The sequence below is a fragment of the Chanodichthys erythropterus genome, chromosome 20, assembly GCF_024489055.1.
Source record: "Chanodichthys erythropterus isolate Z2021 chromosome 20, ASM2448905v1, whole genome shotgun sequence".
In the NCBI taxonomy this organism is placed as follows: Eukaryota; Metazoa; Chordata; class Actinopteri; order Cypriniformes; family Xenocyprididae; genus Chanodichthys; species Chanodichthys erythropterus.
In genome coordinates, this window is record NC_090240.1 from 7,525,491 (window position 1) to 7,553,026 (window position 27,536).

Below are 27,536 nucleotides of genomic sequence, written 5' to 3' on the forward strand. Positions count from 1 at the left end.
CACCTCCCTCAGGATGCGAGGGAAGAAGATGAGGATGAGGAATGGAAGGAAATATTATTTGTATACTGGAATATTCTTGGAAGAATCACTCGAGCGTCACTTCAAAGCGTCAGCAGCTGCGCTCAAGGGATCTGGCCGTATGTTGTTGAAGTTTAGTGATTTAAGAAATTCATACTAATAAATAATTTACCCTCATGTGGCCTTTGGGATCTGTTCGAACGCCATTTGATGTTTCCCTCATTAAAAAACACTGTTCGCTTTTTGTAATATTATCTGTCTAAACAGACAATAAATAAATAAACACACATACAACTGTTCATTTGCTTATTGCTATTGGTTTTATTTACATTTTTTTTTAAATATACTTTCTTATTCTAAAGTTAGTGATTTTTTTTTTACATTTGGTTTATTGAAATACATAATTTGTGAATACAATCTGACTCATTTTTTTTTTTTTAGTGGAATTTTAGCAGATGGCAGATCAATATCCAGAATCAACTTTAATTTAGATTGTCGTTTAAGTAACTAAATAAAAAATAAGGGAAAAAAAATTGTATGCAAGCCAATGGTGTAGTTATGTAATAGTAATGTCATGGTAAATAGGTAAGAAAGAACCTCATATCCCCCAAAATTCACCCAAAACTGAAAATAATGTAATTTATTACTTACCCCCATGTCGTTCCACACCCGTAAGGCCTTCATTCATCTTCGGAACACAAATTAAGATATTTTTTGATGAAATCTGATGGCTCGGCGAGGTCTGCATAGACAACAATGGTACTTCCTCTCTCATAATCCATAAAGGTACTAAAAACATATTTAAATCAGTTCAGGTGAGTACAGTGGTTCTACCTTAAAGGTGCCCGAACCCTTTTTCACAAGATGTAATATAAGTCTAATGTGTCCCCTGAATGTGTCTGTGAAGTTTCAGCTCCAAATACCCCATAGATTTTTTATTATTCAATTTTTTAACTGCCTATTTTGGGGCATCATTATAAATGTGCCGATTCAGCGCGCGTCCCCTTTAAATGCTTGCGCTCCCCGCCCCCAAGCTCGCAACTCTATAATACACTGCATAAACAAAGTTCACACAGCTAATATAACCATCAAAATGAATCTTTACAAAGTGTTCGTCATGCAGCATATCAGATCATGTAAGTATAGTATTTATTTGGATGTTTACATTTGATTCTGTTTGATTGTGCTTCGTGGCTAAAGCTAACATTACACACTGTTGGAGAGATTTATAAAGAATGAAGTTGTGTTTATGCATTATACAGACTTCAAGTGTTTAATAATGAAAATAGCGATGGTTCTTGTCTCCGTGAATACAGTAAGAAACGATGGTAACTTTAACCACATTTAACAGTACATTAGCAACATGCTAACAAAACATTTAGAATGAATATCACTAAAAATATCATGATATCATTGATCATGAACAGTTATTATTGCTCCATCTGCCATTTTTTGCTGTTGTCCTTGCTTGCTTACCTGCATAAAGTCTGTTGAATCGGCTATGCTGCTCCAGACGTTAATACTGGCTTGTCTAATGCCTTGAACATGGGCTGGCATATGCAAAAGTTGGGGGCGTACATATTAATGATCCCGACTGTTGATTAACAGTCAGTGTTATGTTGAGATTCGCCTGTTCTTCAGAGATCAAATTTATATAAGAAGGAGGAAACAATGGGGTTTGAGACTCACTGTATGTCATTTCCATGTACAGAACTCTAATTATTTAACTTTGCTGAGGTAAATTCCATTTTCAATTCTAGGGCACCTTTAATATTATAAAGCGATGAGAATATATGAGAATATGTGAATTTTCCTTTTAACCAGTGTGCATCTCAAACGAAGGTTGAATCCTTATAAGTCTGTGTCCTTTCTAGTGCTTGAGGCTTGTAGGCACTGAACACTAGTGATTTTAGGGCTCAAGCTGTAAAGTGCACAGGGCCCGTTTGTTTCCTAAAGATTATTATTATAGGGGTCCAAGACGGTGCTGGAACACTATTGTTTTTGTACTAATTTTCTTCTTCTTCTTTCTGTATTTTGAATTTTTAAGATTATATGTAGAAACATGACATACTTTTTTGAACTATTCAATGCCATTGGTCAGATCTTGACCATGTTTTGCACAGCTATAGGGACTGTGCTAGAATTAAAAGTAAATAAAAGTAGAATTTGAACCACTAAAAATCTGTATTGATGCCGTAAGCTGCTTTAATAATATGACTTGGCTATATGTATCCACTCACCCAGGTCTTACTCGCCCCATAATGCACGGGCCTCGATCCTGGGTCTCTGGCGTGGGAGTCGGATGCTCTAGGCTAAAGGCTGCAGCCTCTAGCATCAGTCGCTAGAGCATCTCTTGAGATCAGAGGAGTGAGGTTTACTTGCACAAGCACAGCAACTACTAGCTGGCCTCCATTTCATATATAACCATGGATGCAGCAGCCATCAGATTTCAGCAGCTGATCATGTCAAATCTGAATGGCCTACCTTTATAAAAATGGATATATTTGTATGATCTCTGGATTTCTCAAAAGCATCGTAAGCCTAAGTTGATTGCAGAGACCAGGTGGCAATTGTTTTACAATCAACTTAGGCTTACGATGCTTTTGCATTATAATGCAGCCCTGAACAGTAACCTCAAGTTTTATTTCTTCAGAGGCTCTTTAATGCAGGCTTGTGATTGGTGGAGACTTTAATACATCACTTAAAGGGATAGTTCACCAAAAAATAAAAATAATTTACTCACCCTCAAGCCATCCTAGGTGTATATAACTTTTTTTTCTTTCAGATGAACACAATTAGAGATATATTTATCTCTTCCAAGCATTATAATGGTAGTGAATGGTGCCTGAGATTTTGAAGCCCACAAAAATGCATTCATTCATCATAAAAAGTATCCATATGACTCCAGAGGGTTAATAAAGGCCTTCTGAAGCAAAACTATGCATTTTTGTAAAAAAAAAATATCCATTTATAAACTAAAATAACTAGCTTCCAGCAGACGGCCACACGCAAGTCGATTCCGGAGGAAGAGTGACCTCTGACCCGACACATGACGCATTGATGAACGCATAAACACAGAGGATAAAGCAAAATAAAACACCGGTCACGAATTAGAAGTCTAAAAAAAGACATTTTAAAGAGAAATGCTTTGAATGCGGAAGATTTCGATATAAGAAAAGACATCCTGCATCATATATCATGTCACGGGTTACTCCTGTGGCATTCCATTTCAGTACAGCCGTCTGCAGGAAGCAAGTTATTATAGTTTATAAAGCTTTAAATATGGATATTTTTCTCACAAAAAACCATTGCTTCATTTCAGAAGGCCTTTATTAACCCACTGAAGTCATATGGATTACTTTTACGATGGATGAATGCATTATTTTTCAAAATCGAGACCCCCATTATAAAGCTTGAAAGGGCAAGAATATTTTTTTATATATCTCAGACTGTGTTCATCTGAAAGAAGATAGTCATATACACTTAGGATGGCTTGAGGGCGAGTAAATCATGGGACAATTTTCACTAATTTTCAGAAATGTATTTTCTCACAAAAACATCATTTAGTATTTTTATTAATTCATTTACATTGTGTGGACCGGTGGCTGGTCCCCACGATGTAGGTGAACTCAGGTTTATATTACATTGTGGGGACATTTGGTCCCCACAATGTCATATAAACAAAAGCACACACACACACACACACACACACACACACACACACACACACACACACACACACACACACACACACACACACACACACACACACACACACACACACACACACACACACACACACACACACACACACACACACACAAGCTCCAGTGCCTGATTACACTGTTCTCATGTGGAAAGTGACATACGACTGAGCCTTTCTCTGAACATGAACAAAAAAAATGAAAGACGCTTGACTTCAGCCATGTTAGTCTTCTTTTTATAGGTCTACAGTTTAGTCTGCCATGTACTGTATGGCAGAGTAATTTTAACAGTTTATATCTCCTGAAAAAAAAAAAAAAGTTTTTTGAATTTAGTATTTTTTCATGTCATTATATTGTTTAGAGCATAAGAAACAAATAATAATAATAATAATAAAAATTGAATTTCATATGTTATGCTATATGTTCTCTAGTGGACACCAGGACTAAGTTGTTTAAAAAATAACATGACATGAAAATAATTTTTTTTAAACACCAATTAAATTTTTAGGCTTCATGATTTTTTTTAACCAAACTTTAAAGTTGTTTCTCAACTATGTCATGAAAGGTAGAACAGAATGAATTGATATACCATTTTACTTTATGCAATATGTGGGTAAAACTGTCATACATGGATTTTCCCATTCAATGCAATGCATCTATACACTGTATCTAATTTGCATATGAATGTAGCCTATTCTTGGAGCAACATGTAAGTGTAATAATGGGAGTAATAATTGGCAACATTTTCATAATAATATCTAATAATTAAAATAAATATTATATATTTTTTTTATAATTTCCCTATTCACTTGTTGTATCTCCTAAAATGCCTGATAAACATGATTTAAGTCCCGGTGTAATCTACAGAGGTCATGTATGAAATCACTGTCCTATTTCATAACAGAAAGTCATATTTTAATTAGATTTTCCTGAGATGTTGATTTATAACAAACAATTTGAAAATTAATCAGAAAAATGATAATTACAAAATATTATCATATTTCCATAAGAGTGCTAATTTTGATTTTCAGTCATATTTAAAGACCAATGAGTTGTTATTGTCATAGTGAAACCTCTACAAATGTGTTATCTCTGCAAAGCCCTGAATGTGCTCTTTACTAAAATTTCTTTACTAAAATATAATGCCCACTAACGTTACAGAGGACAGAAGTCTATTCCCGCGTCCCAGGAGGATATGTAGAATTACACTTGTTTATGTTTTAAGGTTTATTTAAATAATGTCAGCTGTCAAAAGCATTTTAGTATAGATCTCATACACATTCACACATTATCATTAAAAGGTATCTACTAACTGCTTAACAATTTACACAGCAAAACATTAATATTCTACAATATTAAAATGCTACTAACTCTACTGCCATATATTGTATTGAACCGTTGAGACGCTGAACTGTAATAATCCATTCAAACACATCTACACTAATACTAAGACGCGACGCGACAAACTCAGAACGCTGCAGCACTGCAAGCGTGACGCGTCTTTCAGGGTTGCGGGTGCAGTCGTGACGTAGCAACTAGTCGACCAATCAAGGCCTTTGTTTATGCGTGCGGCGGGTTTATTCGACGTCGCGCGTTTGCAGTGTAGACAGCTGCGTTGTTGCGTCGCGTTGCATGCTGCGTCACAATTTAAGTGCTTTCTGGTGTTAGGCCAATGGATTTGATATTCTCTTCTGAACTGAACTGTAATGGAAACTATATTTAACTTATAGCAATATTATTACCTCTAGTGGCACAAAGCCAAGAGACGCAGAGTCAGTTTTTCACATCAGAATGGCTGAGCGCGGGACGTGCGCTCATGTCATACATCACAGCGCGTCATTTTATCGGGGAAACGGGGAACATTTGACCCAGGTTAGTGAGGTTGAATGAGAAGACGATGGACAGCCGGACCGAGAATCCGACGAAGGCGGCGGGCTATCTGAAGGAGCTGAATAAGATCATAGAGACCCAGCAGACGCTGCTGGAGCGGCAGAAGAGGCGCATCTTCGAGCTGGAGCAGCATGTGTCCGACCTGTGCGCCGAGAACAGCCGCCTGAGGCACGAGTACCAGCGGCATCTGCTCACCTGCAGACTGCGCTCCGTCCGGGACAACAGCCCGCAGCAGCAGTAAGAGTCCCACACTCACATTACATGCTCACAATTGCTAGCCTATGAAGGTGGACACCAATACACTGGTTTATTTATTGTAATGTATTGTTTTAACTAGAGTTAGTCTTTTTGTTTTGGGACGTGTTTGGTTTAATATTGAAAAATACTTCATTGCAGTGTTCCCTACGTCTAGAATACTATTAAAGTAAGCTTAAATGTGTCTGTTTTCATCAGTTAATGCTTTTAGCTGTAGTTAGTCTTCCAGTCTGACCACAATGTACCATTTAAAACCAGCCATCAAACCAATCTGGGAAACCAGCTTAGGCTGGTTTAAGAGGGACTGTCAATCTCAAAAAATGTCTGCCATTCTTAATTGGTGTGTGTGACTCAAGAGGTCACATGAGCAGTCAGTGTTGCAGGTGTTGGTTGAATGTACTCCCACTTTAACACCAAGTGATAAAATGTCCAAAGTTTGCCATGCTCAGGAAATCCTCCTGGTACCCATGTGTCTCACACCTCTGCTCTGCAACAACCTCTAAACATGTCAGGTGACATGAGTAGTTTTACACACTGTACAAATCACAACATCACACTTTAGAGTCCCACTCCTGGTTGATTTTCTTTCTTCTTCCCAGTCTGTGGTTATTTCAAGCATTAATAGAAGAACCACACTTCTTGACAAGGAAGGAGCGGGGTTCAAACTTCAGCTGACAGGTCACATGACCGTGTCACTGCCACCCGAGCTAGTTACAGCAACTACTGAATAAAGACAGATATACCAATGATCTGACATTGGATGCCCGATTGGAACTTCCTCTTTCATGGCGAAACATTAAATTTTGTCAGGCTGCCACAGACACACCCTTCAGTGAAAACTCTAGATCTTTGCAATTTAAAGGGTTAGTTCACCCAAAATGAAAATAATGTCATTTATTACTCACCCTCATGTCGTTCTACACCCGTAAGACCTTCGTTAATCTTCGGAACACAAATTAAGATATTTTTGATGAAATCCGATGGCCTCTATTGAGAGCAAAGCCATTCAAACTCTCAAGATCTATAAAGGTACTAAAAACATATTTGAAACAGTTCATGTGAGTTCAGTGGTTCAATATTAATATTATAAAGCGACGAGAATATTTTTGTGAACAAAAAAAACAAACAAAATAATGACTTTTCAACAATATCTATATGGGCCAATTTCAAAACACTGCTTCATGAAGCTTCTGAGCTTTATGAATTTTTTTATTTCGAATCAGTGATGAATTAAACTGCTAAAATCACGTGACTTTTGCACTTTGATTCGATTCGTAAAGCTCTGAAGCAGTGTTTTGAAATCGGCCCATATAGATATTGTTGAAAAGTCATTATTTTGTGGGTTTTTTTGGGTGCACAAAAAGTATTCTTGTTGCCTTATAATATTAATATTGAACCACTGAACTTACATGAACTGTTTCAAATATGTTTTTAGTACATTAATGGATCTTGAGAGTTTCAGTTGCTTTGCTTTCTATAAAGACCTCAGCCATCGGATTTAATCAACAATATCTTAATTTGTGTTCCAATGATGAACTGAGGTCTTACGGGTGTAGAACGACATGAGGGTGAGTAATAAATGACATTATTTTCATTTTTGGGTGAACTAACCCTTTAAAATCGCAAAGGCCTTTAGATTAGACTGACCAAATGATGTTGATCTGATTAAAGTTCTAGGAGGAGTTTGTTAAAGTACCACATCTGGAAATGGCAAAAACTGCTGCAAAAACTTTGCAGAGAAAATTCAAAATATCTGTTGGGCTTTCAAGTTTTGCACCCAGGGACTTTTTTGTTGGTATTGGGCTGTTACATGTGTCTATCGAATTTTACACCTGTGCGTGAAACGTAGTGTGAAGGGTGCTTAATTGAAATTTTGTAGGTGCCGCTAATGAGCCATTTTGCCACACCTAAGTCTGAAACCCATATCAGATGTAAATTTTTTTACCACTTCTGACACATGTGCAAAGTTTCATGAGTTTTCATGCATGTTTAGGCCCTCAAAAATGTGATTCATTTAGTAGAAGAACAATAATTGACTGAGCAATTACAATAGGGTCCTCACACCATCTGTGTTTGCACCCTAAATATAATGTTATTCCTTGGAGCCAGAGTGGGAGGAGCACAGAGCACAACATCTGCCATAAATCAATGGCTCCTGACACTTCCCGCCAGGCAGCCGACCACTGGCAGGTCACATGACCCAGCTCTCTATTCAGATGCTGAATCAGGGAAACTGGGGGGACGGGAGGACACTTACAGGAAGCTGGAGGACACATCAGAGTTCCTTCTGTGTGGTTTTGTCCAGCCAGTTGAGTTGTGAATGATCTTTCCTGTGAGAAGTGACAGTGAATATGAGCAGGAGCTCTGAAGACATGAGTGGTCTGCCAAACACATTCATTCAGAAATGCAGTCGGGAGTTGCGCTCGTCTTTATGCCAAACAGCTTATCGAATGAGAAAACAAATGCTTTTGTCCACAAAAGCATTAAATCCATGAAATATTGATATATTGTCCATTGTTTGCATCACATTTCTTCTGAATGATCTGCTCTCCATCATCGTTTTTCAAGAAAATATGCAACCTGTGCAGTGTTTGTTGTAAAACTGTATATAATCGTGTATATATCTCACAAACAAATGAGCCCGCGTCCAAAGTATAATTTTTCAAAATGCAACAATTTTAGTTATAATATCCAAGCAGTGCTGTCGGATTTTATAATCCTCCTGGCTTTGTCATTGTAGGAAATTTCACGAACAAAACTTTTAGCCAATGTCATGATCCAACAATGTGTGTTCTGTTTATCTTCCGCATATGTGCACATCTACACAAGTGCACATCTGTCTCGAGTCTCCACCATTAATGCAGCAAGCCATATTATTATGTAATTGTATAAAATAATTCAGAAAAAAAGCACAAACATAGCAGAGATGCCAAATTCAGCAGCTGGAATTAGCTGAGATAAAGTGACAGCTCACAGACAGCTGCGGAAATCGACCTGTCACTCAAGTGACCACGCCCTTAATTATGCAGGACTTTAAGGCTTCAAATAATTTAAACGGATATGTTATAAAAAATTAACCCTCCTCAGATCTGTCATGAAGGGCAAAATTAGCAGTATAGGCCAAAACCACAAATTGTACCAGCTGTAAACGTGTTTTTTTCTGCTGTAAAGTTGCGCATTTTAACATGGGGGTCAATGAGATTCTGCTGTTGTTTGGAGCATGTTCCTAGCTGCCAGTCAATGAACCGCAGTTTAAGTCACTTCCGTATTGGCATCAAGAAAAACTGGGGGAGGTTGCCGCTTGGTAAGGGGCCGTTCACATATCACGTCTAAAAACGCGTGGAAAGCTCGGCCGCACCACTTTCTCTTCCTTTCCAAAGCGCTTGCACTCCCATGGCGTCTGTCTTTGCTATACAACCATGAACTGTGCTCTCCACGATGACGAGGAGATTTCTAGCTCTTGCATTAGATTTACTACTAGATATATGGAGATGAGAAATAAAAACCCGCCCTGTACAGCTTTGATCAGCTGTTCGGCTGAGCTTTCAGTGTTGTTATGGAAAGGCCGAAGCTGATTGGTTGGGTCTTGTCACATGACCTATGGTGCGCTTTCGGCATTCTAAAAAGTTGAGATGTTTTCACGAGTATTGGAACACGAGTGTTTGTTTACCACCGGCATTCACTGTGTCATGTTAGTGGATTCATTATGTTGGACTCACCGCAGGTAACGCATAATCTGCAGTTGTTACTCCTGTCTCCTGTCAAAAACATCGCATGCGGCGATGTGGAGTGTGGAAAGTTACTAGAGCGCGCAGCCGTGCTCGTCTTCTCACAAGGAACGTCATGGCAGTGATTGACAAGCATTGATCATTGATTGATCGCGTAAACGATTGGCTGTTGTTTTTAAGGCCCTACCTCGTGCACAGATGTATATTAATATTATTCCTTTCAGTGCACCTAATAAATAGTCTTTTATCAGTTAGTAAAGACAATTTCAAGTAATATTGCAAAAATGTATAAAACAAAGCATCCTCTTTAGCACCTTTAATCAATTAAACAACTAGGGCCCTAGAACTGCAGTCCTAGAAATGCAGTCCTGAAAATGCAGCCTCCGGTATTGCAGGCAGATGCTAAACGTTCTACCTACTAAGGCTGAGTTAATTTATTGGACAAAACACTTACGGTGGCTGTGGCTTTGCCTTTTCCGGCGGCCCATCACCCAGAATAACCCCTATATGTTTCCTCTTCAGATGTTCATGCATCGAGCTTGTGCTGCTGTGATATGCCAACGAAACCAGTGTACAAACCACCTTTTTATTATCAGCTAATCCTTTGAAAAAACGTTTGCTAACAAACTCATTTGACATCACACTCGACTCCGCTTCACCCATCATCCTTGGAAACTTTTAGGTGACGCGCGTAATGTTAGCTCACACTTGTGGTGTGGAGGAAACGGTTGTTTTAGTCAAAGCGTGAAAACTAAATTTAAAATAATATACAATGATCAGTCGATTAAAGATGTTGACGTGGACTAATTATCAGCGTTGACGCAGTCGATTATATCGACCAATTGCGACGGGCCTCGACATGCAATACACTGCACTGTGTACTCAACCATCTATGAGGTTTATAATGTGATTTGGTAGTGCTTTATTCCAGGGTTTAATTCTCACTTTTAACTAGTTGCTTATTATCATGCATATTACTAGGATATTGGCTGTATATTAGTGCTCATAAAGCACATATTAATGCATTATTTTGCATGACCATATTCTACATCCCTTAATCCTTCCCAATACCTAAACTTAACAGCTAACATACTAATTATTAATAAGCAGTAATTAGGAGTTTATTGAGGCAGAAGTTGTTGTTAATAGTGAATGTGTTCCCCATACTAAAGTGTTACCAGTTATTTTGTTATCCAGAATATATAGGGCCCTATAATTTCCGCGATCACGGAATCGCGGACGGAATTGCAGAATCCAGTCATAAAAACGGAATTTACTATATAACGCGGAATGTCACGGAATTTGACAAATTTTTGATGAATGAATTAAAAGCAGGTCAGTACACGTAAATTAAATCACGATATAGACTAATGACTGAATATTAAACCGCAAAAAGACTATTTAAACATGAATCCTGCATGCCTGTGTGCCTCTGAAATGAATGATGCGTAAGCGCAGTTTCATTTACGTCACACCGCCTCACACACACTCGCGCAGGGGTGCGCACGCACGCTGAAGCACATGCGACGCTCGCTGTGTTTTCGTCCTCTGTCTCCTCACTATATGAACCCACAAATTCATCTCCAGAGCTGCTCTGAAAGTCACTTCATCAGCATTTAACCACTTCATTTGAGAAAACTACCGTCATAAACACAGAGAAATTCAAAGCTCTAGGCAAACCGTCAAAATAAAAGTTTGATTTAACTTGACAGAAACATATTACTGTTGAACAGTAGAATTTAGATAAATTAATTTAATAATAAATTATTGAAATATATATTAAACAATAATCTCAGTGTTTCTTCCATGTTTTAATTTTAACAGTAAAGCTCTGTTGTGCAGCACATTGTTTGACAAAGTTTAATTTCATGATTAAAAGATAAATTAAATTGTATGCGTTCATTTGATTGCCAGAAAAATTTAAATACACAACAGAACTTCTGAAGAAAAAAATGCATAAAAATATATTTTTTAATTAATATTGTTGTTTTTAAGAATTCAATTTATTAGACTTGCTTTTTGATTATTAAAATGGAATTAAACCATTAAAATGGAATCCAGAAAAAAGAATTTGGTAAAAATAAAATTTGAGGGGAAAGAATAAAACATAGGGCCCTAAAAAAATTTCATTTTTTTGTTAAACTTTTTAAAATTGTTGGTAAATTGGACAAGATTCATTATTTCAATAAATTAGACATGCTTTTTGATTACTAAAATTTAATTTAACCATTAAAATGGAGTCAAAAAATAAATAAAAAGGAAAAAAAAAACAGAATCCAGAAAAATTAAAACGGAAAAAACGGAATTTGGGAAAAAATAAACCGGAATTTGGGAAAAAATAAAATGGATTTTATAGGGCCCTAAATATATCTATCCTGATATATGGTTTTGTTAATATATGGTGATATACTTGTTCTGCTCTGCTTAGAGATTTAATTTCCTGAAAAATACCATTTGTGTGTTCCAGATCAGAATATGGCAGCACAAGAATCGTCAGGTATGTCTTATTTTTGCTTGTATTGTACATAATGTCCATTATAATCCACATTACTCTAAGTAGCTGCTAACACATTGCTAGATGTTTGTATTTTCATGTGGATGTGTCACACTAGGTGACAGCAGTTCTCCCAGTCCTCATCCACTTTATTTGATAGGAGCAGCATCAGCTTGGACACTCTGCTCATACTCTTGTGATGTTGAATGTGTGTGTGTTCTGCAGAAGACACACCTCACTTCCTGTGGAAGTGACAGACATTCCCAACAACCTCAGATCGGCCGTTTGCAGGAGAACTGTGCCCAGCCGACAGTGGACCTCTGCAACTCTCGGGTACAGTCAACTCTATTCTTTATTTGGATTGTATAACACTAGAAGTTTATTTTCATTGTAAATGATAGTATTTTATAGCTAATAAAACACACGGTAATTATTCCCTTTATGATGAAAACTTTACAGTACATCACAATGCATTAATTAATTTTTACTCATTTATTAATGATAGTATATTATAGCTCATATAACATACAAAAGTAATCTCTTCAGTTCATTCAGTGCTTTATTAAATAAACATTAGCCGAAACACCCACAGAATTTTATTTATATTTATAATAGCAGATACAGTATTAATTAACAGAATAAAAGTAAAGTTTAAATGAGTGTTAATGACTGTTAAACTTGTGAAGCATCAGATAGATTCACTTCATGATGTGTGTGTATAAATCACACATATGCTGCATCAATCTGGTGAAAACACTGAATGTATGATAAGACATAAGCTCAGTGAGGACGTGTGATGAATGTGTAAGTGTAAGTGTATATAAAAGACAATGAACATAGGCAATTAAGGCTGATAATTACAGGTGCTGTAAACATTTATTTTCTGAAAGAACACACATAAGATGTTGCCAGATATTTGACCGATATCACTGAAATATGTGCTGTGAGAAATCCCAGCTGTCTCTGTGACAGCGGTCAGGGTTTAACCTTGACTTCCAGACATGATTGCTGAACGTTAAATTGAATAAATTAATGCATTCTCAAAAATACCATAATGAATTGTTGAATATACAGAATATACAGGATATTTAACCCTTGTAAGCTATTCGGGGCCTTTTTGACCCCAAATGACGTTTGCTGAAATTAATTTTTTTCTCTTGATCCAAATGGCATGAAACTTTGTAACACTGTCAACACTTTGTAGATCTATAAAAAAAGATCCCTTGAGAAAATGGATAAAATTCATCCTCAAAATCAGAAGAACACACATACACAGAAATGAAGTGGCAACACTTTAAAAGATCCACAAGTCAAAATGATCATGCTTACACACACACACACACACACACAAACACACACACACACACACACACACACACACACACACACACACACACACACACACACACACACACACACACACACACACACACACACACACACACACACACACACACACACATACTGACATATGTGGTTTATGAGGTCATTGTGACTTTTTGGTGGTTTACGGGGACACACCTTTCCCAACATCCAATCAACATGAAAGTCGTGTCAAAAATTTTTATTTGATCTACAAAAGACAAATCAGGCTTCAAAAAATTTTTTTCACTTTCATAACACACAGATATTAAATATGTGACATTTCACAGTCTTGCGGGGTCGGTCATAATAGTGGTTTATGAGGACACCTGGTTTACGAGACCACTTTTACACACAACACACAAACCTAGCCTCAATCCTGGTTTAAGGGGACTGACAAACATTAATAACGTTAGTTTGCTCTGCTACTGAAAGAAGGGTCTTCATGACAATAGCACGGCTCCTGGCTTTCCCCAGCTAAACACCTGCATAAACCAGTTCAATTATAATAAAAAAGAAAATCAATTTCACAATTGATTTGTAACCTAATTATGCAGTAAAATATTATATATGATCTGGGATTATTAAAAAAAAACTACCATTTGACATTTTGCTTGGAAGGACAATGTAAATGCTTGGAAATATTTAACGTCTTTAATTCCATTCATTATTTCTAGCATGCCTGCAGTTCAATAATCACATTAAGTTTTGTGCTTTGTTACATTTAATCAGAAATAAAGTAGCTTTCAAATTCTATCAGTTTTATCACAAAATTCAAATTTTTGTTTTTTCAACCAGAGACGTCAGTAAAACCCAGTGTCACATAAAGCTTCATTTTTAATCGGTCATGGGAATGAGCAAGGAGACAAGTGCAATGCAGACTTTTTAGAAAATGTGTACTCAATGAAATCATGGTGTGGGGTGGCTTCACTTGTTACCATGTCTTGAGCAGTTCAGTTCTATATTGGTAGTTGTAGCCATTGCAGTGTGAATGTCATCTCAGCTATCACAGCGGAAGAATGTGTCAGCGTGGACACGCATTGTCTACGACAGGCATAGTTCTGTCTCATTGTAGTTTTAGTTGATGCAACAGGTGTAAATATTTATTGTAAAGCTGGACGTTGCAAAGTCTGAGATCTTTTCGCTTTAACTAATTTAATGTATTTATTTAAAAGTGTAAGTCACTTATTGCAACTATTCATTCATTAAATGAATAAAATCAATGTAAAATCTGCAATTGTGCTGATATTCAAGAAACAACACTACTGGTAGTCTCATGTTGCTTAACTAGGCTATATCAAACTATTAATGTAAAAACTCAATTTTTAATGCAGTGTTTGTTGTATTTATTTCTCAGAACGAATGGTGTGACCGTTACTGTCACATTATACACATTATTCCATGATCAACTGAGGCAGTTCAGGTTTTGTATTTTTTTTTTTTTTTTTTAAATTGCTGATTGTTTTTTTCTTGATGCTTAACAGAACCTTAAAATCATAAAATAAAAAATAAATGAAAAAAATCAACAGTATTAGTAGGAGTAAAAAAACTTTACCAATCTTTTTGATTGGGTAAAAAAAAAACATTTTCACTCACAGGAATTAAAAAAAAAAAAAACATTACTTTTAAAAACAGTAAATCATTTAAGAACACTGTCATTCAATGACAAAACGTTACTTGTGAAAACAATAAGATTAGATTCTAGTGCTGTCAAAAGACTAATCATGGTTAATCGCATCCAAAATAAGTTTTTGTTTACATGAGTACATACTGTGTATATTTATTATGTGTGTGTGTGTGTGTGTATATATATATATATATATATATATATATATATATATATATATATATATATATATATACATATATACACACACAGGTGCTGGTCATATAATTAGAATATCATCAAAAAGTTGATTTCTTTCACTAATTCCATTCAAAAAGTGAAACTTGTATATTATATTCATTCATTCATTACACACAGACTGATATATTTGAAATGTTTATTTATTAATTTTGATGATTATAACTGACAACTAAGGAAAATCCCAAATTCAGTATCTCAGAAAATTAGAATATTGTGAAAAGGTTCAATATTGAAGACACCTGGTGCCACACTCTAATCAGCTAATTAACTCAAAACACCTGCAAAGGCCTTTAAATGGTATGTATGTATGTATGTATGTATGTGTATATATATATATATATATATATATATATATATATATATATATATATATATATATATATATACACTATACATATATATACATACATATATACACACACACACACACACATATATATATTAAATTATATATATAAACATATGTGTATATAAGAAAAAAATGTTTATATATTTATATATAATATAAATCATAATATTATAAATATATAAATGTATATACATGTAAATACTTTCAAAATATATACTGTATATGCATGTGTATAAAGTATGTAAAAAAACTTATTTTGGAATGCGATTAATTTCGATTAATTTTTTGACAGCACTTTATATTACATTGCATTCAAAACATTACTATAACAATAACAAAACTTTACTTTTAAAAATGTACAGTAATTTAATTAGTCATTAATAAAACTCCATGCGTTTTAAGGTTACCCATCGGTTACGGAAAAGTCTCTGATATTTTGGACCGTCCGGTGTTGTAGGACTGGATTCTCTAAATTTTTGCAGCCCTCATACTCCTCATCGATGCCAAGCAGCCTTTACTTCTGTTTTGTCTGAAGTGTCGCATAACAGCTTTCACCTCAGATTTTTTCCATGGCGGGACTGAAAAGAAACAATGATAAAATGTTAGCATTACTGCCTACCATTTTTTGTGACGTTTTGTTTAACCAGACCTGCTTCCCTGACTGAACTAACACAAAGATTTGTGTAATTAAGTAATGTTTACTCAAATTGAGAATGACTGTGTTTGTATTTAAGAACAGGTAAGCCAACCCAAAATTAAATGGGATTGTATGCCCATATGGCTAGATGTAATTTGAAATTATGGCCCGGTTTCATAGACTGGGCTTAGCCTAAGCCAGGATTAGGCCACAGTTCAATTAGGACACTTAAGTAATTTTTATAAACATGCCTTAGAAAAAAACATTACTGTTGTGCATCTTAAGACAAACAAAGACACTGACATGTTTTAGAATCAGACAATGCAAGTTTCTTTCAGCTGAAATAGCTCAGATTTACATTTTAGTCTAGGACTAGGCTTAAGCCTTGTCTGTGAAACGGGGGGTATACCTATAAACAGAATTGAGAACTAGGAAATTACTGGAACTCAAGCTATTTTAGTTGAAGACCCTTAATCTAGGTATTACATTAATAAAATTAAAATTAAATTAGGATTTAAACCCAACTTTACCATACCATTGTTTTCAGAGAGATTTCTTTTAGTGTTTGATCTATCAGATGTGTCCTTCAGGCACAGTTTCCTCCTTTTCAAAGGCTCTGTGGATATGGATAGGCAAATCATCGTTTTACAATGCTTTGAGGTATAAACCACTGGGCAATACTGCAGTTGTAAGATGAATGAATGGCAACTCCAAAACGCAGGTTAGCCTATTACAGGTTACTGTTTTGTAGGTATATTACAGTAAGGGAAACCCTTCTGCATCTCCACTGAACAATCGAGACAACATACACACAGAAAGGGTCCTGGAAAGTCCATAAAAACAAGTGAGGACACACATGACTATTGAATGTGACAGCAGTAGAGTATAGTTTAACAACACTTGTGTGTGTTTTACTCATGGTTTATGAGGACACAAGTGACTATTGAATGTGACTCAGCAGTAGAGTATAGTTTAACAACACTTGTGTGTGTTTTACTCATGGTTTATGACGACACACATGACTATTGAATGTGACTCAGCAGTAGAGTATAGTTTAACAACACTTGTGTGTGTTTTACTCATGGTTTATGAGGACACATGACTATTGAATGTGACTCAGCAGTAGAGTATAGTTTAACAACACTTGTGTGTGTTTTACTCATGGTTTATGAGGACACAAGTGACTATTGAATGTGACTCAGCAGTAGAGTATAGTTTAACAACACTTGTGTGTGTTTTACTCATGGTTTATGAGGACACATGTGACTATTGAATGTGACAGCAGTAGAGTATTGTTTAACAACACTTGTGTGTGTTTTACTCATGGTTTATGAGGACACATGTGACTATTGAATGTGACTCAGCAGTAGAGTATAGTTTAACAACACTTGTGTGTGTTTTACTCATGGTTTATGAGGACACACATGACTACTGAATGTGACTCAGCAGTAGAGTATAGTTTAACAACACTTGTGTGTGTTTTACTCATGGTTTATGAGGACACACATGACTACTGAATGTGACTCAGCAGTAGAGTATAGTTTAACAACACTTGTGTGTGTTTTACTCATGGTTTATGAGGACACACGTGACTATTGAATGTGACTCAGCAGTAGAGTATAGTTTAACAACACTTGTGTGTGTTTTACTCATGGTTTATGAGGACACACATGACTATTGAATGTGACTCAGCTGTAGAGTATAGTTTAACAACACTTGTGTGTGTTTTACTCATGGTTTATGAGGACACACATGACTATTGAATGTGACTCAGCTGTAGAGTATAGTTTAACAACACTTGTGTGTGTTTTACTCATGGTTTATGAGGACACACATGACTATTGAATGTGATTCAGCAGTAGAGTATAGTTTAACAACACTTGTGTGTGTTTTACTCATGGTTTATGAGGACACACATGACTACTGAATGTGACTCAGCAGTAGAGTATAGTTTAACAACACTTGTGTGTGTTTTACTCATGGTTTATGACGACACACATGACTATTGCATGTGATTCAGCAGTAGAGTATAGTTTAACAACACTTGTGTGTGTTTTACTCATGGTTTATGAGGACACACATGACTACTGAATGTGACTCAGCAGTAGAGTATAGTTTAACAACACTTGTGTGTGTTTTACTCATGGTTTATGAGGACACACATGACTATTGAATGTGACTCAGCAGTAGAGTATAGTTTAACAACACTTGTGTGTGTTTTACTCATGGTTTATGAGGACACATGACTATTGAATGTGACTCAGCAGTAGAGTATAGTTTAACAACACTTGTGTGTGTTTTACTCATGGTTTATGAGGACACACATGACTATTGAATGTGACTCAGCAGTAGAGTATAGTTTAACAACACTTGTGTGTGTTTTACTCATGGTTTATGAGGACACACATGACTATTGAATGTGACTCAGCAGTAGAGTATAGTTTAACAACACTTGTGTGTGTTTTACTCATGGTTTATGAGGACACATGTGACTATTGAATGTGACTCAGCAGTAGAGTATAGTTTAACAACACTTGTGTGTGTTTTACTCATGGTTTATGAGGACACATGTGACTATTGAATGTGACAGCAGTAGAGTATTGTTTAACAACACTTGTGTGTGTTTTACTCATGGTTTATGAGGACACATGACTATTGAATGTGACTCAGCAGTAGAGTATAGTTTAACAACACTTGTGTGTGTTTTACTCATGGTTTATGAGGACACACGTGACTATTGAATGTGACTCAGCAGTAGAGTATAGTTTAACAACACTTGTGTGTGTTTTACTCATGGTTTATGAGTACACACATGACTATTGAATGAGACTCAGCTGTAGAGTATAGTTTAACAACACTTGTGTGTGTTTTACTCATGGTTTATGAGGACACACATGACTATTGAATGTGACTCAGCTGTAGAGTATAGTTTAACAACACTTGTGTGTGTTTTACTCATGGTTTATGAGGACACACATGACTATTGAATGTGACAGCAGTAGAGTATAGTTTAACAACACTTGTGTGTGTTTTACTCATGGTTTATGAGGACACACATGACTATTGAATGTGACAGCAGTAGAGTATAGTTTAACAACACTTGTGTGTGTTTTACTCATGGTTTATGAGGACACACATGACTATTGAATGAGACTCAGCTGTAGAGTATAGTTTAACAACACTTGTGTGTGTTTTACTCATGGTTTATGAGGACACACGTGACTATTGAATGTGACTCAGCAGTAGAGTATAGTTTAACAACACTTGTGTGTGTTTTACTCATGGTTTATGAGGACACACGTGACTATTGAATGTGACTCAGCAGTAGAGTATAGTTTAACAACACTTGTGTGTGTTTTACTCATGGTTTATGAGGACACACATGACTATTGAATGTGACTCAGCAGTAGAGTATAGTTTAACAACACTTGTGTGTGTTTTACTCATGGTTTATGAGGACACACATGACTATTGAATGTGACTCAGCAGTAGAGTATAGTTTAACAACACTTGTGTGTGTTTTACTCATGGTTTATGAGGACACACATGACTATTGAATGTGACTCAGCAGTAGAGTATAGTTTAACAACACTTGTGTGTGTTTTACTCATGGTTTATGAGGACACACATGACTATTGAATGTGACTCAGCTGTAGAGTATAGTTTAACAACACTTGTGTGTGTTTTACTCATGGTTTATGAGGACACACATGACTATTGAATGTGACTCAGCAGTAGAGTATAGTTTAACAACACTTGTGTGTGTTTTACTCATGGTTTATGAGGACACACGTGACTATTGAATGTGACTCAGCAGTAGAGTATAGTTTAACAACACTTGTGTGTGTTTTACTCATGGTTTATGAGGACACACATGACTATTGAATGTGACTCAGCAGTAGAGTATAGTTTAACAACACTTGTGTGTGTTTTACTCATGGTTTATGAGGACACACATGACTATTGAATGTGACAGCAGTAGAGTATAGTTTAACAACACTTGTGTGTGTTTTACTCATGGTTTATGAGGACACACATGACTATTGAATGTGACTCAGCAGTAGAGTATAGTTTAACAACACTTGTGTGTGTTTTACTCATGGTTTATGAGGACACACATGACTATTGAATGTGACTAAGCAGTAGAGTATAGTTTAACAACACTTGTGTGTGTTTTACTCATGGTTTATGAGGACACACATGACTATTGAATGTGACTCAGCAGTAGAGTATAGTTTAACAACACTTGTGTGTGTTTTACTCATGGTTTATGAGGACACACATGACTATTGAATGTGACTCAGCAGTAGAGTATAGTTTAACAACACTTGTGTGTGTTTTACTCATGGTTTATGAGGACACACATGACTATTGAATGTGACTCAGCTGTAGAGTATAGTTTAACAACACTTGTGTGTGTTTTACTCATGGTTTATGAGGACACACATGACTATTGAATGTGACTAAGCAGTTGAGTATTGTTTAACAACACTTGTGTGTGTTTTACTCATGGTTTATGAGGACACACGTGACTATTGAATGTGACTCAGCAGTAGAGTATAGTTTAACAACACTTGTGTGTGTTTTACTCATGGTTTATGAGGACACACGTGACTATTGAATGTGACTCAGCAGTAGAGTATAGTTTAACAACACTTGTGTGTGTTTTACTCATGGTTTATGAGGACACACATGACTATTGAATGTGACTCAGCAGTAGAGTATAGTTTAACAACACTTGTGTGTGTTTTACTCATGGTTTATGAGGACACACATGACTATTGAATGTGACTCAGCAGTAGAGTATAGTTTAACAACACTTGTGTGTGTTTTACTCATGGTTTATGAGGACACAAGTGACTATTGAATGTGACTCAGCAGTAGAGTATAGTTTAACAACACTTGTGTGTGTTTTACTCATGGTTTATGAGGACACAAGTGACTATTGAATGTGACTCAGCAGTAGAGTATAGTTTAACAACACTTGTGTGTGTTTTACTCATGGTTTATGAGGACACAAGTGACTATTGAATGTGACTCAGCAGTAGAGTATAGTTTAACAACACTTGTGTGTGTTTTACTCATGGTTTATGAGGACACACATGACTATTGAATGTGACTCAGCAGTAGAGTATAGTTTAACAACACTTGTGTGTGTTTTACTCATGGTTTATGAGGACACACATGACTATTGAATGTGACTCAGCAGTAGAGTATAGTTTAACAACACTTGTGTGTGTTTTACTCATGGTTTATGAGGACACACATGACTATTGAATGTGACTAAGCAGTTGAGTATAGTTTAACAACACTTGTGTGTGTTTTACTCATGGTTTATGAGGACACACATGACTATTGAATGTGACTCAGCAGTAGAGTATAGTTTAACAACACTTGTGTGTGTTTTACTCATGGTTTATGAGGACACACATGACTATTGAATGTGACTCAGCAGTAGAGTATAGTTTAACAACACTTGTGTGTGTTTTACTCATGGTTTATGAGGACACAAGTGACTATTGAATGTGACTCAGCAGTAGAGTATAGTTTAACAACACTTGTGTGTGTTTTACTCATGGTTTATGAGGACACAAGTGACTATTGAATGTGACTCAGCAGTAGAGTATAGTTTAACAACACTTGTGTGTGTTTTACTCATGGTTTATGAGGACACAAGTGACTATTGAATGTGACTCAGCAGTAGAGTATAGTTTAACAACACTTGTGTGTGTTTTACTCATGGTTTATGAGGACACAAGTGACTATTGAATGTGACTCAGCAGTAGAGTATAGTTTAACAACACTTGTGTGTGTTTTACTCATGGTTTATGAGGACACACATGACTATTGAATGTGACTCAGCAGTAGAGTATAGTTTAACAACACTTGTGTGTGTTTTACTCATGGTTTATGAGGACACACATGACTATTGAATGAGACTCAGCTGTAGAGTATAGTTTAACAACACTTGTGTGTTTTACTCATGGTTTATGAGGACACACATGACTATTGAATGTGACTCAGCAGTAGAGTATAGTTTAACAACACTTGTGTGTGTTTTACTCATGGTTTATGAGGACACACATGACTATTGAATGTGACTCAGCAGTAGAGTATAGTTTAACAACACTTGTGTGTGTTTTACTCATGGTTTATGAGGACACAAGTGACTATTGAATGTGACTCAGCAGTAGAGTATAGTTTAACAACACTTGTGTGTGTTTTACTCATGGTTTATGAGGACACAAGTGACTACTGAATGTGACTCAGCAGTAGAGTATAGTTTAACAACACTTGTGTGTGTTTTACTCATGGTTTATGAGGACACACATGACTATTGAATGTGACTCAGCAGTAGAGTATAGTTTAACAACACTTGTGTGTGTTTTACTCATGGTTTATGAGGACACACATGACTATTGAATGTGACTCAGCAGTAGAGTATAGTTTAACAACACTTGTGTGTGTTTTACTCATGGTTTATGAGGACACACATGACTATTGAATGTGACTCAGCAGTAGAGTATAGTTTAACAACACTTGTGTGTGTTTTACTCATGGTTTATGAGGACACACATGACTATTGAATGTGACTCAGCAGTAGAGTATAGTTTAACAACACTTGTGTGTGTTTTACTCATGGTTTATGAGGACACACATGACTATTGAATGTGACTCAGCAGTAGAGTATAGTTTAACAACACTTGTGTGTGTTTTACTCATGGTTTATGAGGACACACATGACTATTGAATGTGACTCAGCAGTAGAGTATAGTTTAACAACACTTGTGTGTGTTTTACTCATGGTTTATGAGGACACAAGTGACTATTGAATGTGACTCAGCAGTAGAGTATAGTTTAACAACACTTGTGTGTGTTTTACTCATGGTTTATGAGGACACAAGTGACTATTGAATGTGACTCAGCAGTAGAGTATAGTTTAACAACACTTGTGTGTGTTTTACTCATGGTTTATGAGGACACACATGACTATTGAATGTGACTCAGCAGTAGAGTATAGTTTAACAACACTTGTGTGTGTTTTACTCATGGTTTATGAGGACACAAGTGACTATTGAATGTGACTCAGCAGTAGAGTATAGTTTAACAACACTTGTGTGTGTTTTACTCATGGTTTATGAGGACACACATGACTATTGAATGTGACTCAGCAGTAGAGTATAGTTTAACAACACTTGTGTGTGTTTTACTCATGGTTTATGAGGACACACGTGACTATTGACTGTGACTCAGCAGTAGAGTATAGTTTAACAACACTTGTGTGTGTTTTACTCATGGTTTATGAGGACACACATGACTATTGAATGTGACTCAGCAGTAGAGTATAGTTTAACAACACTTGTGTGTGTTTTACTCATGGTTTATGAGGACACACATGACTATTGAATGTGACTCAGCAGTAGAGTATAGTTTAACAACACTTGTGTGTGTTTTACTCATGGTTTATGAGGACACACATGACTATTGAATGTGACTCAGCAGTAGAGTATAGTTTAACAACACTTGTGTGTGTTTTACTCATGGTTTATGAGGACACACATGACTATTGAATGTGACTCAGCAGTAGAGTATAGTTTAACAACACTTGTGTGTGTTTTACTCATGGTTTATGAGGACACACATGACTATTGAATGTGACTCAGCAGTAGAGTATAGTTTAACAACACTTGTGTGTGTTTTACTCATGGTTTATGAGGACACACATGACTATTGAATGTGACTCAGCAGTAGAGTATAGTTTAACAACACTTGTGTGTGTTTTACTCATGGTTTATGAGGACACACATGACTATTGAATGTGACTCAGCAGTAGAGTATAGTTTAACAACACTTGTGTGTGTTTTACTCATGGTTTATGAGGACACACATGACTATTGAATGTGACTCAGCAGTAGAGTATAGTTTAACAACACTTGTGTGTGTTTTACTCATGGTTTATGAGGACACACATGACTATTGAATGTGACTCAGCAGTAGAGTATAGTTTAACAACACTTGTGTGTGTTTTACTCATGGTTTATGAGGACACAAGTGACTATTGAATGTGACTCAGCAGTAGAGTATAGTTTAACAACACTTGTGTGTGTTTTACTCATGGTTTATGAGGACACACATGACTATTGAATGTGACTCAGCAGTAGAGTATAGTTTAACAACACTTGTGTGTGTTTTACTCATGGTTTATGAGGACACACATGACTATTGAATGTGACTCAGCAGTAGAGTATAGTTTAACAACACTTGTGTGTGTTTTACTCATGGTTTATGAGGACACACATGACTATTGAATGTGACTCAGCAGTAGAGTATAGTTTAACAACACTTGTGTGTGTTTTACTCATGGTTTATGAGGACACACATGACTATTGAATGTGACTCAGCAGTAGAGTATAGTTTAACAACACTTGTGTGTGTTTTACTCATGGTTTATGAGGACACACATGACTATTGAATGTGACTCAGCAGTAGAGTATAGTTTAACAACACTTGTGTGTGTTTTACTCATGGTTTATGAGGACACACATGACTATTGAATGTGACTCAGCAGTAGAGTATAGTTTAACAACACTTGTGTGTGTTTTACTCATGGTTTATGAGGACACACATGACTATTGAATGTGACTCAGCAGTAGAGTATAGTTTAACAACACTTGTGTGTGTTTTACTCATGGTTTATGAGGACACACATGACTATTGAATGTGACTCAGCAGTAGAGTATAGTTTAACAACACTTGTGTGTGTTTTACTCATGGTTTATGAGGACACAAGTGACTATTGAATGTGACTCAGCAGTAGAGTATAGTTTAACAACACTTGTGTGTGTTTTACTCATGGTTTATGAGGACACACATGACTATTGAATGTGACTCAGCAGTAGAGTATAGTTTAACAACACTTGTGTGTGTTTTACTCATGGTTTATGAGGACACACATGACTATTGAATGTGACTCAGCAGTAGAGTATAGTTTAACAACACTTGTGTGTGTTTTACTCATGGTTTATGAGGACACAAGTGACTATTGAATGTGACTCAGCAGTAGAGTATAGTTTAACAACACTTGTGTGTGTTTTACTCATGGTTTATGAGGACACACATGACTATTGAATGTGACTCAGCAGTAGAGTATAGTTTAACAACACTTGTGTGTGTTTTACTCATGGTTTATGAGGACACAAGTGACTATTGAATGTGACTCAGCAGTAGAGTATAGTTTAACAACACTTGTGTGTGTTTTACTCATGGTTTATGAGGACACACATGACTATTGAATGTGACTCAGCAGTAGAGTATAGTTTAACAACACTTGTGTGTGTTTTACTCATGGTTTATGAGGACACACATGACTATTGAATGTGACTCAGCAGTAGAGTATAGTTTAACAACACTTGTGTGTGTTTTACTCATGGTTTATGACGACACACATGACTATTGAATGTGACTCAGCAGTAGAGTATAGTTTAACAACACTTGTGTGTGTTTTACTCATGGTTTATGAGGACACACATGACTATTGAATGTGACTCAGCAGTAGAGTATAGTTTAACAACACTTGTGTGTGTTTTACTCATGGTTTATGAGGACACACATGACTATTGAATGTGACTCAGCAGTAGAGTATAGTTTAACAACACTTGTGTGTGTTTTACTCATGGTTTATGAGGACACACATGACTATTGAATGTGACTCAGCAGTAGAGTATAGTTTAACAACACTTGTGTGTGTTTTACTCATGGTTTATGAGGACACAAGTGACTATTGAATGTGACTCAGCAGTAGAGTATAGTTTAACAACACTTGTGTGTGTTTTACTCATGGTTTATGAGGACACACATGACTACTGAATGTGACTCAGCAGTAGAGTATAGTTTAACAACACTTGTGTGTGTTTTACTCATGGTTTATGAGGACACACATGACTATTGAATGTGACTCAGCAGTAGAGTATAGTTTAACAACACTTGTGTGTGTTTTACTCATGGTTTATGAGGACACACATGACTATTGAATGTGACTCAGCAGTAGAGTATAGTTTAACAACACTTGTGTGTGTTTTACTCATGGTTTATGAGGACACACATGACTACTGAATGTGACTCAGCAGTAGAGTATAGTTTAACAACACTTGTGTGTGTTTTACTCATGGTTTATGAGGACACAAGTGACTATTGAATGTGACTCAGCAGTAGAGTATAGTTTAACAACACTTGTGTGTGTTTTACTCATGGTTTATGAGGACACACATGACTATTGAATGTGACTCAGCAGTAGAGTATAGTTTAACAACACTTGTGTGTGTTTTACTCATGGTTTATGAGGACACACATGACTATTGAATGTGACTCAGCAGTAGAGTATAGTTTAACAACACTTGTGTGTGTTTTACTCATGGTTTATGAGGACACACATGACTATTGAATGTGACTCAGCAGTAGAGTATAGTTTAACAACACTTGTGTGTGTTTTACTCATGGTTTATGAGGACACACATGACTATTGAATGTGACTCAGCAGTAGAGTATAGTTTAACAACACTTGTGTGTGTTTTACTCATGGTTTATGAGGACACACATGACTATTGAATGTGACTCAGCAGTAGAGTATAGTTTAACAACACTTGTGTGTGTTTTACTCATGGTTTATGAGGACACACATGACTATTGAATGTGATTCAGCAGTAGAGTATAGTTTAACAACACTTGTGTGTGTTTTACTCATGGTTTATGAGGACACAAGTGACTATTGAATGTGACTCAGCAGTAGAGTATAGTTTAACAACACTTGTGTGTGTTTTACTCATGGTTTATGAGGACACACATGACTATTGAATGTGACTCAGCAGTAGAGTATAGTTTAACAACACTTGTGTGTGTTTTACTCATGGTTTATGAGGACACACATGACTACTGAATGTGACTCAGCAGTAGAGTATAGTTTAACAACACTTGTGTGTGTTTTACTCATGGTTTATGAGGACACACATGACTATTGAATGTGACTCAGCAGTAGAGTATAGTTTAACAACACTTGTGTGTGTTTTACTCATGGTTTATGAGGACACAAGTGACTATTGAATGTGACTCAGCAGTAGAGTATAGTTTAACAACACTTGTGTGTGTTTTACTCATGGTTTATGAGGACACACATGACTATTGAATGTGACTCAGCAGTAGAGTATAGTTTAACAACACTTGTGTGTGTTTTACTCA

The 27,536-nt window shown here is 36.2% G+C and overlaps 1 protein-coding gene across 4 annotated transcripts in view; it reads left to right on the forward strand.

Moving 5' to 3' along the window:
• The first annotated feature begins 5,318 nt into the window (after nucleotides 1-5,318).
• Nucleotides 5,319-27,536, forward strand: part of LOC137009742 (IQ motif and SEC7 domain-containing protein 2) — an 89,936-nt gene continuing 67,718 nt past the window's right edge. For all 4 annotated transcript variants that reach the window (XM_067372209.1, XM_067372210.1, XM_067372208.1 and 1 more), the window contains exons 1-3: nucleotides 5,319-5,849; nucleotides 12,063-12,092; nucleotides 12,315-12,422. In XM_067372209.1, the coding sequence (XP_067228310.1) occupies nucleotides 5,620-5,849; nucleotides 12,063-12,092; nucleotides 12,315-12,422 (368 nt within the window). In that variant the 5' untranslated portion in view covers nucleotides 5,319-5,619. The remainder of the gene's footprint in view (nucleotides 5,850-12,062; nucleotides 12,093-12,314; nucleotides 12,423-27,536) is intronic.